At 41.7% G+C, this 12,638-nt stretch overlaps 1 protein-coding gene across 3 annotated transcripts in view; it reads right to left on the bottom strand.

Moving 5' to 3' along the window:
* Positions 1-12,638, bottom strand: part of LOC110979041 (beta-1,4-galactosyltransferase 6-like) — a 43,907-nt gene that overhangs the window by 8,182 nt on the left and 23,087 nt on the right. For 2 of the 3 annotated variants that reach the window (XM_022234526.2, XM_022234507.2), the window contains exons 3-5: positions 5,533-5,607; positions 1,920-2,179; positions 1,456-1,572 (exon numbers count right to left, since the gene is read on the bottom strand). In XM_022234526.2, coding sequence (XP_022090218.2) covers positions 1,456-1,572; positions 1,920-2,179; positions 5,533-5,607 — 452 coding nt within the window. The remainder of the gene's footprint in view (positions 1-1,455; positions 1,573-1,919; positions 2,180-5,532; positions 5,608-12,638) is intronic. The other variant, XM_022234517.2, reaches the window with a different exon arrangement.

Below are 12,638 nucleotides of genomic sequence, written 5' to 3'. Positions count from 1 at the left end.
ACTCTAACCCTCACCCTCCAAAATGTGGAGCAATAACCCTCAGTGTGAAAACACATTCATGCTTTTTATACAAAAGTGGACAAAGCACTGTAAAGCCTTTGCACACGAGTAGGACGTATCTTTACGCCTTGTGAAATGCACAGGTGAATGTGGATGCAGATTCTTGCCACGGGATGTCTTGTTCCCATTGGCAATTTTTTCAATGTGCAATGTATGGTACCACCAGAGGGCTAAATGTGTATCTGACGATACATTATGCAGCATGTGCAGAAAGCCAATATGCACATAACAATTAATCTCAAAATGCAAAATGTGAAATCCGACAGTGAGTAGCGCAACTTAATAGGCTAAATGTTTATACCGTAAATTGAGGATTACTGTTACTGATTAAATTGGGAGATGAGTAAGATAAAACACCTCGATAACTCTCACCCCCGTATGAATCTGAAAAAGAAAATTGCACAATGCCTCAATCAATTTGTCTCCTGCATGTACCGGGTATATGCACAGTGGTGAAAGTGTTTTTCTACGATCATGTACAAGGAAAACATATGGCACAATAACTCATCACTGGTTTGTTTTGTTTTCGTTTGTTTTGTTTTGATTAATCCTGCAATCCACAGTGACACGCATCTCTTCGTCGAGGTTCAACCGTGATTGCATATAATCATTATGGAGGCGATCTCGCCTCTGTATGCTCTCAGGTTCAGTCTGAGTCGGGCCTTTTCAGAGAAAGCCAGCAACTGTCCATGCAGACAGTTCCTTCTGGCGCATTAGTCACAGAAAACTTCAGATAAGGGCAGCGTGCCCTTTGCAGTGCAGATTGTGTGTGTGTGTGTGTGTGTGTGTGAGCGGTCAAGAAAGGTTTGGGTGCATGGGGCTCCAAAAAAAGTTTGTTGACCACATGAGTCACTCCAGAGACGGACGTAGCTGGTTATAAGTGTTTAGAGTGCATGGAAACACCAACCATCAACAACCCCAAAAGAATTATTCGACGACGTGTACATGTACGTGTTTCCTGTGCACATTAAACCGCAAGGTCGGCAGTGCTTTCCTAGCAGCTTCCCGTCCAGATTTTAAAGTCAAGTCAGACTTTTGAGTTAGTCTCTCGTACCTTGGAATGTTCATGGCAAAAATAAAAAACAGTCTTGGCCAACCAATCATTTGAACTCCCAAGAATTCCAACAATATTTATCTACTGCCGCACAGGAATCAAATGCTCCTCGGTATATTCTGAACAGCACATATCAGCAGAGAGGCTCTCTTTTCATTTATCTAGCAAATTTTTCTCCAAAAATCTTCCATGATTTTGGTACAGTAGCTCTGGAGAAAAAGATCTGGCTACTGAAACAATCTTGTTTAGGTCCTATTTGGAACTTGAGAACATCAGACGGATCCCGATTCTTGTTTGCCGCATGGTAACCTACAGTGAGTATCACAGCTTTATCTACCCACCTGTTCAATGATATAAATACCAAACTCTAGGAGCTGTTTCTTTAGAAAAGGCACTAGATGACGAAGGAAGATGGGCAGTTGGGTGAAGCGATCCCGGAATGGAACCACAACGGCTACCTGTGGGATAAAGGACCGGCAAAACAAAGACACCACAGAAAGTGAATAAATTTTCTTTACCTTTTTGTTGTATAATGCTTATTTTCTGGCAAAAACTGCAAATCTCAGCTGTCCAGTCACAGATTCCCCCCCCCTCCCAAAATTGGAAATGAAAGTTTTAAAAATGCAAGCCTAGTGTAACTTTCTGGTTTTCCTCCAGACGCATAAAGCTTTGTTGTCAGTGTCTCCGATCATTCGCAGCACATCCCATGAACGAGCACATTTCACGTCGATCGCCCTACGCTGTCATCCTGAATGTATGCATCCAATTTTTTTAACAGGCAGTAGGAAAAAAAAATAAGACGTACCTTCCAACGCGGTACACAATGCCTCGGTTTCCAATGTCCCCCAGGTGTATATATATAATCATCTAAGGTGATGGAGCTTCGCAAACATGTCCTGCCCCGCCTTGACACGTCCGACAGAACGTTCCGTGTCGTCTCGTCGACGGCGCCCTGTGCTTCTTTGTTTAAATGCCGTATTTTGGCAAAAGTTCGTTTGCTGAAGATCTCCCTGTTGACTACGTCTATGCTCACGCCTGAGAAATTGAGTTGCACCTTATCATCTGCTGGAGGAACGTGAGACGGGGGAAAGGGGGTGTCAGAAAAAAAACAAACCAAACAGCAACAGGTGTTTGAAAGAAAGTTTCAAACGAAAGCAGCGGCAACAACAGTAGATGTTTCACGAGTATCTTTTCCGTGGATTGATGCATCTGTGGAAATTCCATATGTTCAAAATATTGGAACAGCACAACTGTTCAGATTGCATTTTGTGGGAATTGTGAGTATATACACATGTGTAGGACTTCCACATAAAGTTTACAATATTACATACGACATGTACATTGTCCGTGTGTAGTAATGAACTTACAGTAGTCTACACAGTGTAATGAAATGCAATCATTGAACAACAGTAGCAGGACACATGTGCACAGTATTCATGTTCCCCTTTACTCAGAGAAAAAAAGCAAAGATATGGGGAAATGTGCTACGGGATCAAAAGTTACGCTTGACTTCACAAAACCAAATATCAGCAGCCACAGCTTTTACCAGAGTTGTAATGACTCGAGTCGAGTCCGACTCGAGTTGCATTTTTGGGTGACTCGACTCGAGTCTCTGCTGTAAAAAGACTCGACTCGAGTCACAAAAATCGGCGACTCATTACAATTCTGGCTTTTACTTGCATGGATCCAGTGCAAAAGGGATTAAGGAAATTCCTCGAGGCTACAGACAAGGTCAGGACATTTGGCAACAACAGGAAGGATGCCGTTAAATGTTCCGAGTTGTTCCGAGTTTTTAACTGGTACATGTATAAATGTGTGGGAATTCTATGCGGGTAGTTGACGGTGATTAATGCACGTCATGATTCTCGTACACCCTAAATCTGTACGTGCAGATTGACATGTCATGTACATGTACCATATCTGCACATGTATGCACAGTTTTGGTAACAGGAAACACCGTAAGCAGAGTAAATTGCAAAACTGGGCGCTTCATCAGGGCTGACCGAATTGAGGCAGCGTTTGCTTGTGTGACAGGGCTGTGCAGACTGGCGCGCATTGTGAATGATCCCTCATCCATGTGGGGTCACGCAGTGCGACAATGTACAGCAATTTAGAACCTACTGACACATGTTTACGAACACAATAAATCTGTGTTAAGTGGATTTGGGGAGCACTGAGACTTGGGTTGGGTAGGGTTGTGCCGAATATCCGATCGATTATTGAATATTCAATTATTATTTTCTGAATTGGAATATTCAAATGCAAAATTGATAGAAAAGAAGGGAGATTTTTCTTTTGTTTTGAACAACATGAGAGAAGTTGCACTACGGAGACCTGTTTCAAGCATATTCAAATTATATTTCAAGCATATTTCAAGCATATTCATGTATTTACATACATGCAGGTAGTTGCGTAAAATCTCTCATCCCCTTATGGTCAGAACAGATACACTGTACCATATATATACAATGTACATGTACATGTACATGTGTACATGTACAGTACCAGTGCTCACTTGCCTGTATGATGTTGGCATCACTGCGTGAACACCAAACCGGCTATAATGACCGACTGGTTGGTTACACCAACCAATTGATTCCCGCATTCCAATCAATAGTTTGGGTTCCCAAGTTATGCATGGCCCATAACCATTCGACGGCCGCGTTACCGTCTTGTTGACAGCCTGTCCCGGTTTATTTTCCTGACCGTATTGAAGGCCCCTTGAGGGAAACGAACGTATACGTGTGGAGCTTCTTCGCGTGCACCGTGCACTCTACCACACAAACATGTATAACGTGTCCTGTTTTCAAGGCTAATGTACATTTAGTTCTGCGGATGATTATTGCCACATTTGGAACCAAAAACAAGCACATCTTGTCTTGTACCGGTAACATCCCATTTAACAGATTACAATAAATAACATACATGTACATGAGGCTTCTTGAGACATGACTGAAAAATGGCATCCATTTGGACATGGTCTGGCGACACACCACATAAGCTCAAAACCAAAAGTCGTCGCATCTGTGCATGTTTTTCACTCTACTAGACAAAGGCAACGAGAAATGACATGCAATCTAAGAGACCTGCTGTTAGATTTCCCATGCAAGTGTATTCGAACTGCCAGTTATTAAAACGATCAATCATTCCCAATTCTTGCATCCCGATAATTTATTATATACATGTACATGTACTTCAACCATACAAAGAATAAATGTGATGTACACCGTATAAAACGTCAGATTTTTTCATCAAATTTGTGATGCTTCTTTTCAATATTCCTCGGGTTAATGCTGTACATGTGTACAGTTTTTTCAATTATCTGATCACACATGTTCAATAGTAAATTCTGTGAGTCATGAGCAGAACTATCTCACATTTGCATTAATGCTGAATAGGCAGTTATCAGCAGCTCTATTTTTCCTAGAGGGACAGCCACTTGGGAAAGAGGTGAGATTACGGTGGAAATGCCATAAATCTAAGAAGTGGCGGGGGAAAAAACACAGGTCTTGACAAATCAGGCAAAAATATATATTAGATCCAATCACATACATAATGGGAATAACAGTCCCAGTAATATTTCCCAGACACTAACAATTCAACAAGTCGACTGCATGTGTCAAAGAATTTTCAGTCTGTGGCCTTGGGGACCATCTCAGTAAAGTGTACGTGTAAATGCACCAACTAGCATTCCGAACCCCAGAAACTAGATTTCATTGCATGAAATTTGTATGGAGGAACCAAGAACAGTTCTCTGAGTCCACAAGCAGAAGTCTGGTCCACGCTTTACTTATTCGAACGTGTACCCCGCAGATTGGCATAAATTATTGGACAAATCTGTACATGAACAGCACTTGGAACGGCGTGCCAATCTCAAAACGCATGCTCCTGCTTGGTCTAAAATTATCCGCCCTGAGCGGTGATGAGAGAGGGAGCAATTTCCCCAGCAAGGGAGACTCCTTTGGGAACTTAGCTGGTTCACTCATGACTATGAAATGCACACATTATAGTCGTGTTTCTACCCCCCCCCTCCCAAAAAATGAACACTCCCGACCAAGGTGACGCTTTTCAACCGATGAAGGGGGAGGGGAGGTTGTTCCTCCTCCGGGCGGACAGAGTTGCTAAGAACGTTTGCGCAGCAGGTTTCTGTGCTGAGCACATCTTTGTTTTCCAATACAGTAGTTCCGGCCAAATTAGCCCTAGTATACCGGTAAATATGCTCCTTTTTTGTTTTTTTGATGTGTAAATGGAACTGGCGGTGGAGGAAGTTGAAACTACGGTTGCTGGCATTACAGACGGCAACATCCTTTCACTTGAAGCATGAAACCGGCAATTATTATTATTATTTTCTTTTGGGCAACCAAGTGTGTAATAGATAACTTGCCCAGTCGGGGCCTCTCCTCGTACTTAACGCTCACCTGGGCTGACAAAGGTCGGTTGTTGGCACACTTCTCCTACTCTGCTGATGCTGTCTTTCTCTATTGACGTTTTACCTGCAGTGTCATAGAAATGTGAAAAGGGGAAAAAGAAAAAGAGACGCCTCTGATGAAAACAAAATTAACAATAATGGCTTGATTGGTTGCCGTGGTTACTGCCAAAGTTTGGGATTACACGTAACAAAAGGCAATGCACGGTTAACAATTACTGCACAAGAGCTCCCTCATTAAGTACCGGGTATGTACTTTATCGAGTGATCAATGAAAGAGATCCCAAGCAACGTTTGAAGTTGAATTCTCTTTTTTTTAACCCTAACCCTGGGATGCGTGTAATTCATATTGAAACTGGAGGATTGAGGACTGTTGGCATGGTTGGATTTAATACATGTAACAGGTTCTGCCTTTGTGAAGTCTATTTCCCATAGTCTCTGTTGGTTTGATGTACACACATAATTCCCTATGTTTGTAAGAAATGGACCCTACAAATGGATTTGACTTTCCTTCACATGCCACCACCTCCCTGTCTGGTCTCTATTACTCTCCGTTCCTTAGATTTCCCAGCTTTTGGAACGTTTTCCACCTTCCAACAAGAAGGACTCTGCTGTCACTAACTCCCTCATTTTCAGAGAGAGAGAGAGAGATGTATCAGTCCGTCTTTCCATTAATTTTTTCCCAGTATATGCCATCACGAGTCGACTATTAAACATGTACAAAACGCTGGTTGCCAATATTGACAGTAATTTAGTTTTGTTTTCTCTGTATTTGTTTTTGTTGACATATGTACAGGAACACATGCCAGCAGGTGACAGTATCAAATCTACTTTTGCCTTGCCAGATCCACGTACATGTACATGTAGATGTACGCGGACCAGTACTTTCGTTGCATTATCTGTTTGTTTCTGACGATTTCTCACACTTGTTAATGGCTTCCCACCGTGTCTTGTAACAGGTGTTATCCTTATTGTACATGTACATGTAGAGTACGTTGTTTTCCTTTCTGGGTCTATTTATCGCTATCTTTTTTCTCATTCGGAGTTTTCATAAATGTTCAAGGCGACAAGGCACATGTCCAAATATAGATGTTATGCAGACCAAAAACATAACGGGGACAATTTATGCTGTGCATGTGTGTGTGCTGGTCACGTTTTGCCATATAAACCTGTTCAAAACTGTATGATCACGTTCATAGAATACTGACTCCATATGGTCAACTCCAGAGGCTGAACCGAATATGGGGACGAGGCCTCAAATGGAGGTGTATGCCTAAGAAATGAACAGCGCGTATATTCTTCCTCATCTGGGCGAAAATTCATGTCTTTACGGAGATCTATTAGTTAATCAGAACTAGTCAACAGCAGAGGAAATGTCCGGAGAAAAAGACAATGTTTGGTTTGATAGATGTCTTGTGGGTGTACAACTGTTGAAAACAAAATCCAAAAGCTGTCTCCATGGTAATGAAATTACGCTCCATCATCCCTGCACAGCAACCAGATCCCATTTAAAATTAGCCAAATTCTGTAACCATGACAACTGCAGCATGCTATGTTGGAGAAACACTGTAGATGATTATAAACCATATCATGTATCAGTAGTTCTACACCAGCCATTGGTAAATTCCTATGACATACCCCCATGTGAGAGTGAGGTAATGTGTGGTAAAAGGGTGAGCTGTTTTCGACGCACACTGTAATGGGAACAAGATTGTTAACCATGATACGGGTAGTCATCCGTCCCTATGCTTGTATCAATACAGGACTTCGGTAATAGGTTCTACTTTGGCATTGGGCTATGCCGATGATGAACGTCGGTCATCATCACAGGCAAGTCACATGTGTACCTATTTGCATAATCCTATTGTCCAAACAAACAAAAATGATAAAGTGGTTGAATCCTCTTTATCAAGCATCACCATGGTTACATGATGATGCATTTGGAGACGCAAGTACATGTACCACTAAGACCTGGACAAACACGGTGAACAACCGTCCACGTGCCTATGACATCAAGCTGTGACAATGACAAACACATGAGTCACCAGAGCATGGCAATGCGACCAAGGCAAAATTAAATCAATCAATCAACTCTGCACTGAGACTTATCACAGTTGTAACAAGATGATAAATTGGAGGACCAGGCTAGATGTCGCAGACTTCGCAAATACTGGTATTTCAGCAGAAAAAGTTCACCCATAAAACTCATTCCATCACCATTTTCAAATTGGTACGACAAAGAATGATGAGGTCATGCAACGTGACGTCAGTGACGAGATTCACAACGCCAACAACAAACAACCGTGTGCTGGTCCGGCGTGACAATGAGGTCACGATGCTCAAAATAGAAGCTCTGTGCATGACTACATGGTGAGTATGCCACCTGCACAGTCATGGCCATTTTGACCTCCGACTAACACTACCACACTCACAATAGCCAACTTTACAGTATTGTTGCAGTGGTCTCAACTATGCAAGTATTAAGAGCTGGACCAAGAGAGGGCACTATTTTCTTTTGGTCGGAACTGAACTTCACTGGTTTGCGAATGACTAGGAAAAGCACGCATCACGCACGCACCAACAAATTAAACACTCCCAACCAACGCAGCTCTTTTTGACCAATGAGGGGGCGCTTCTGCTCAAGGCGGATACCCTCAAGGAGGAAAGAAAAATATCACACGAAATAGAAATATCATAGCTTTGCCACAACAAACACATCTTTCTTTAAAGAAACTTTAAACTCAGAGATCAACGGGAGGCACAAATGCATGTACTGCAAGGCACTTCATTCCAATGATGAACACCTCCATGAGAAAATGATCAATCACCTCAGGAATTGCGAGGGTGGGAAACAACAAGCCAAGGAGACATACATGTAAGCAGATCTCAAGTGACTCGACCGGTTGTACAGAGTTACATGTAACAAATGAGTGTTAGTATATCAGGAAGCTGAAGTTTGCAAGCGATGAAGAACCGGCAACAACAATTTCAGTAGAAGTAACAGTTTCAAAAAAAAGTGTCATGTGCGCTCTGTTCAACAAAGTCCAGCCAGATTTCCAAATATTTGTCCTGGCAAGGAGGAGCAAATTACCATAATCCTCGAGCCCGATTTATGATAATCTACAACTCAGTGCCCTTGCTCTCGCAGGCCTTCAGTTGACAGATTACACCGTTCATGTCTCCAGCATGGGCAGACTACTGTACATGTAGCAGACTCCAGCATCAGAAGACTACATGTAGCATAGGGCAAGAATCTCCACAATTGCCTTCATCAGCTGGCAGGAGATCTTGTGGCACACTGAAACATTAGCCCAAACCCTGCATTTATCAATCAATTGCCCTGTCTGGTGTGTGACAGGTTGGATGAACCTCAGTTGGTGCTTTCATCCGAGGGGCAAATTCCTACAATTTTCTTCCAGATCCCAAGGAAAACATGTATGCTTTGACGTCGATCAACAAATGCCTGGTTCACATAAGCTCCAAGGCCACTTTGAATAAAAGGCAACATTCACACAAAGCTAAAACCACATTAGGTTACATCCAGGGTTCTTTTTTTGTCATTAATTAAAAATACATCATTGCTGAATAAAACATGCACAATTGGAGATGACTTTTTATGTAGCTCTTGCTGAAATACAAAGCATCCACCATGAAATACAGGTACCGGTAGTTACTTGCAATGTACATTTTGCACATTTGTAGTCTATCCACTGTCAACTGATCAGTGTCAATTGATCAGTGTCAATTGATCAGTGTCAATTCCACGAGTGGCATGCTCAACTCTTCAGAAAGCTTCTGAAATTAAAAAAGTGCTAACTTGTCCATCAGGGATGAGCTGAGGTTACAGTCTGGGCGCCAACGTACCGTATAATCAATTCAGAACTCGGAATCTTTTTTCTTGAGAAAACCAGCCACATGCTTATCTTAGATCTTTGGGTAGATTCAAGGAGCACCAGACACTTTGAAAGTGGGTCGACCCAAACGTGACTTTATGGGGAAAACTTGAGTCTACAGAGCTACAAGTGGGTCAATCTTCCTAACATTCTTCCTAGGCTGGATGCAAGATTTGCACGGGGCACTGTGTCTTCAACTTCAGTGTGGAGAGGGGGATATGGTGTGCTGTGTGACTAATTGCGAGCTTTGAGGTGCTAAATTAGTTGATACACGTGCGAGAACAATTTAGAAAATTCAGCGTTCATTGTTCCTGATCATGTGACCATGTGAACACAGTATTTAATACGAAATGTAACAAAATGAAACTTTCGTTATATTATTCTTTATAATTACATTAGTTACATGTTCATGTTTGACGTCTCCATCACTCCCAAATAAAATGACTGGACGTGCACGGAAAATCTTGTTGCACTTATTTCTTTGAGTACCTTGGAACAGGTCAGAAAACTTTTAAAGAGATGGTAACCAACTACATGTACATGTAGGCTCAGAACTGAAGAAAGCTTAATCAGTACAGTTAGCACCTGGATTTTTAATCTGTTGCCTTCCAGGAAGCCAACGGAAGATTTACATGTACCGGTACACTGCAGGGTTGATGGCTGTTGATGTCAAGCCATGTGCTTCACTGAATGTCTTTTTTAATTAATTTACCAGCCCAAGTGATAAATTCCTACGGAGATGTGCCACATTTTCCCTAGTTTGTAAATAATAAACCATATCAACTGTTACCGATACGTGTACGAGTAGTTCTAGACCAGGCATTGGTAAATTCCTATGACATACCCCCATGTGAGAGTGAGGTAATGTGTGGTAAGTGGGTCAGGTGTTTTCGACGCACACTGTAATGGGAACAAGATTGTTAACCGTAATACAGGTAGTCATCCTCCCAATGCTTGTATCAATACAGGACTTCGGTAGTAGGTTCTACTTTGGCATTGGGCTATGCCGATGATGAACGTCGGTCATCATCACAGGCAAGTCACATGTGTACTATTTGCATAATCCTATTGTCCAAAACAAAAAAATGATAACTTGGTTGAATCGACTTTATCAAGCATCACCATGGTTACATGTACCATTAAGACCTGGGCGAACACGATAAATAGCTGTCCACGTGCCTATGACATCAAGCTGTGACAATGACAAACACTTTAGTCACCAGAGGATGACGATGCGACCATAGCAAAATTAAATCAATCAATCAACTCTCCATTGAGAACTATCACCAATGAAATGGGACGATAAATTGGAGGACAAGGCTAGATGTGAAACACTTTGAAAATACCAGTATTTCAGGAGAAAAAGTTCACCCGTAAAACCCATTCCATCACCATTTTCAAATGGGACGATACAGAATGATAAGGTCATGCAACGTGACGTCAGTGACGAGATTCACAACGCCAACAACAAACAACCGTTTCTTAGTCCAGCGTGACAATGAGGTCACGACTCTCAAAATAAGCTCTGTGCGTGACTGCATGGTGAGAGTGCCACCTGTACGGTCATGGTCATTTTGACCTCCGACTAATACTCAAGCACTCACAATAGCCAACTACATGTACATGTATTGTTGCAGCCGTTTTCAGCTCGGCAAATAAGAGCCGGAACAAAAGAGGGTGCTATTTTCTCAGCGACGGATGCTCCTTTTTCCAGATCCAAAGAAACCATAATGCTCTGACATAAATCAAAGAATGCCTCCTTCACAGAATCTCCAAAGCCACTTTGAAAAAAAAAACAAAAACAGCCCCCTTAGCACAAAGCTAAAACCACAGCCAGTTACATCCAGGGTTCTTTTTTCCATTAACCCTCCTATGAAAAGACGCATTCTCAACACAGTTGTCCTATCAGTCAAAATCAGTCAAGTGGCATATGATATGTCTATGTGGAAGGAATTTTCGACTGTTTTTGACGGTTACAGCAAAAGGAAGCTTAATTAACCCTCCTAGTGTTTTAACTGTCAAAAACAGTCAAAAAAGGCCTTCCAATTGATTTCCCCCAGTACGCAGACACGTATGGGAAATTTGACTGATTTTGACGGATATGACAACTGTGTCAAGAATGTATCAAAGCTTACGAGGGTTAATAAGGCATCATCACTGAATAATACATGTACATGTACAATTCGAGATCAATTTTCTATGTAGCTCTTGCTGAAATACAGTTCTACGTTAATTGTTCCTGATGAACAGTACTTTCCACCATTTCATTACGTTACATTATTCTTCATAATTACATTAGTTACATGTTCATGTTTGACGTCTCCATCACTCCCAGATAATAAAATGACTGGACGCGCACGGGAAATCTTGTTGCACTTACATGTAGTTCTTTGGGTACCTTGGAACACGTCAGAAATTGTTAAAGAGATGGTCATCAACTAGGCTCAGAACTAAAGAAAGCTTACCCGGTACGGCTAGCACCTGGATTTTTAATTTACATGTACATTGTACACTGCAGGGTTGACGGCTGTTGATGTCAAGCTACATGTATGCGCTTCACTGAATGTCTTTTTCAATTAATTTGTCAGCCCAAGTGATAAATTCCTGTGGAGATGTGCCACATTTTCCTATCCTCTCCATACATTCAGACAATATCTGACAGCTATCCATTTGGGTAATTGGTCTTAGATCTAGACTGATGTTGCCTTCAGAGTAAACTGTGAGGAAATTTACCCTCTGTCCAACAATTTGGCTTGACAACGTGCCGTTTTCAAGGATCCGGCAAGTCACCATCTACATTACCTCCACGGCAATAGACATCAGGTACATGTATGACAAGGAAGACATTTTCAATCTGCTTCTCTAAAACTGTTTTTACAAATTGTTAACTGTTGATTTGGATGGTACCAGACTGTTTTCTGATGGCGTGTGTTCAAAGCCTCCCTTCGACGTTATTCAAAAGCTGGGTTAAAATACAAAGATACTCTAAGTTTAATTATTCATCAGGTAGCCAGGTACTTATTCATTATCAAACTTCCTAATATCGCTTTCTTTCTTGCTCTCAAGTTTCAAAAAAGAAGAGTTCATTTCACTTTCAATTTCAAAATGGCCGACCCATGAATAAGGGCTAATGATGTACGTGTACTCTGTCCTAAAAATATATGTATACCAGAAATGATGTATTTTTCCAGACCTTCCCGTGTGC

Source organism: Acanthaster planci, linkage group LG18 (assembly GCF_054643075.1).
Source record: "Acanthaster planci isolate LZ-2023a linkage group LG18, COTS_SCS, whole genome shotgun sequence".
Taxonomy (NCBI): Eukaryota; Metazoa; Echinodermata; class Asteroidea; order Valvatida; family Acanthasteridae; genus Acanthaster; species Acanthaster planci.
Note: the sequence above shows the minus strand (reverse complement) of the source record. Positions and strands in the feature narration are given on the sequence as shown.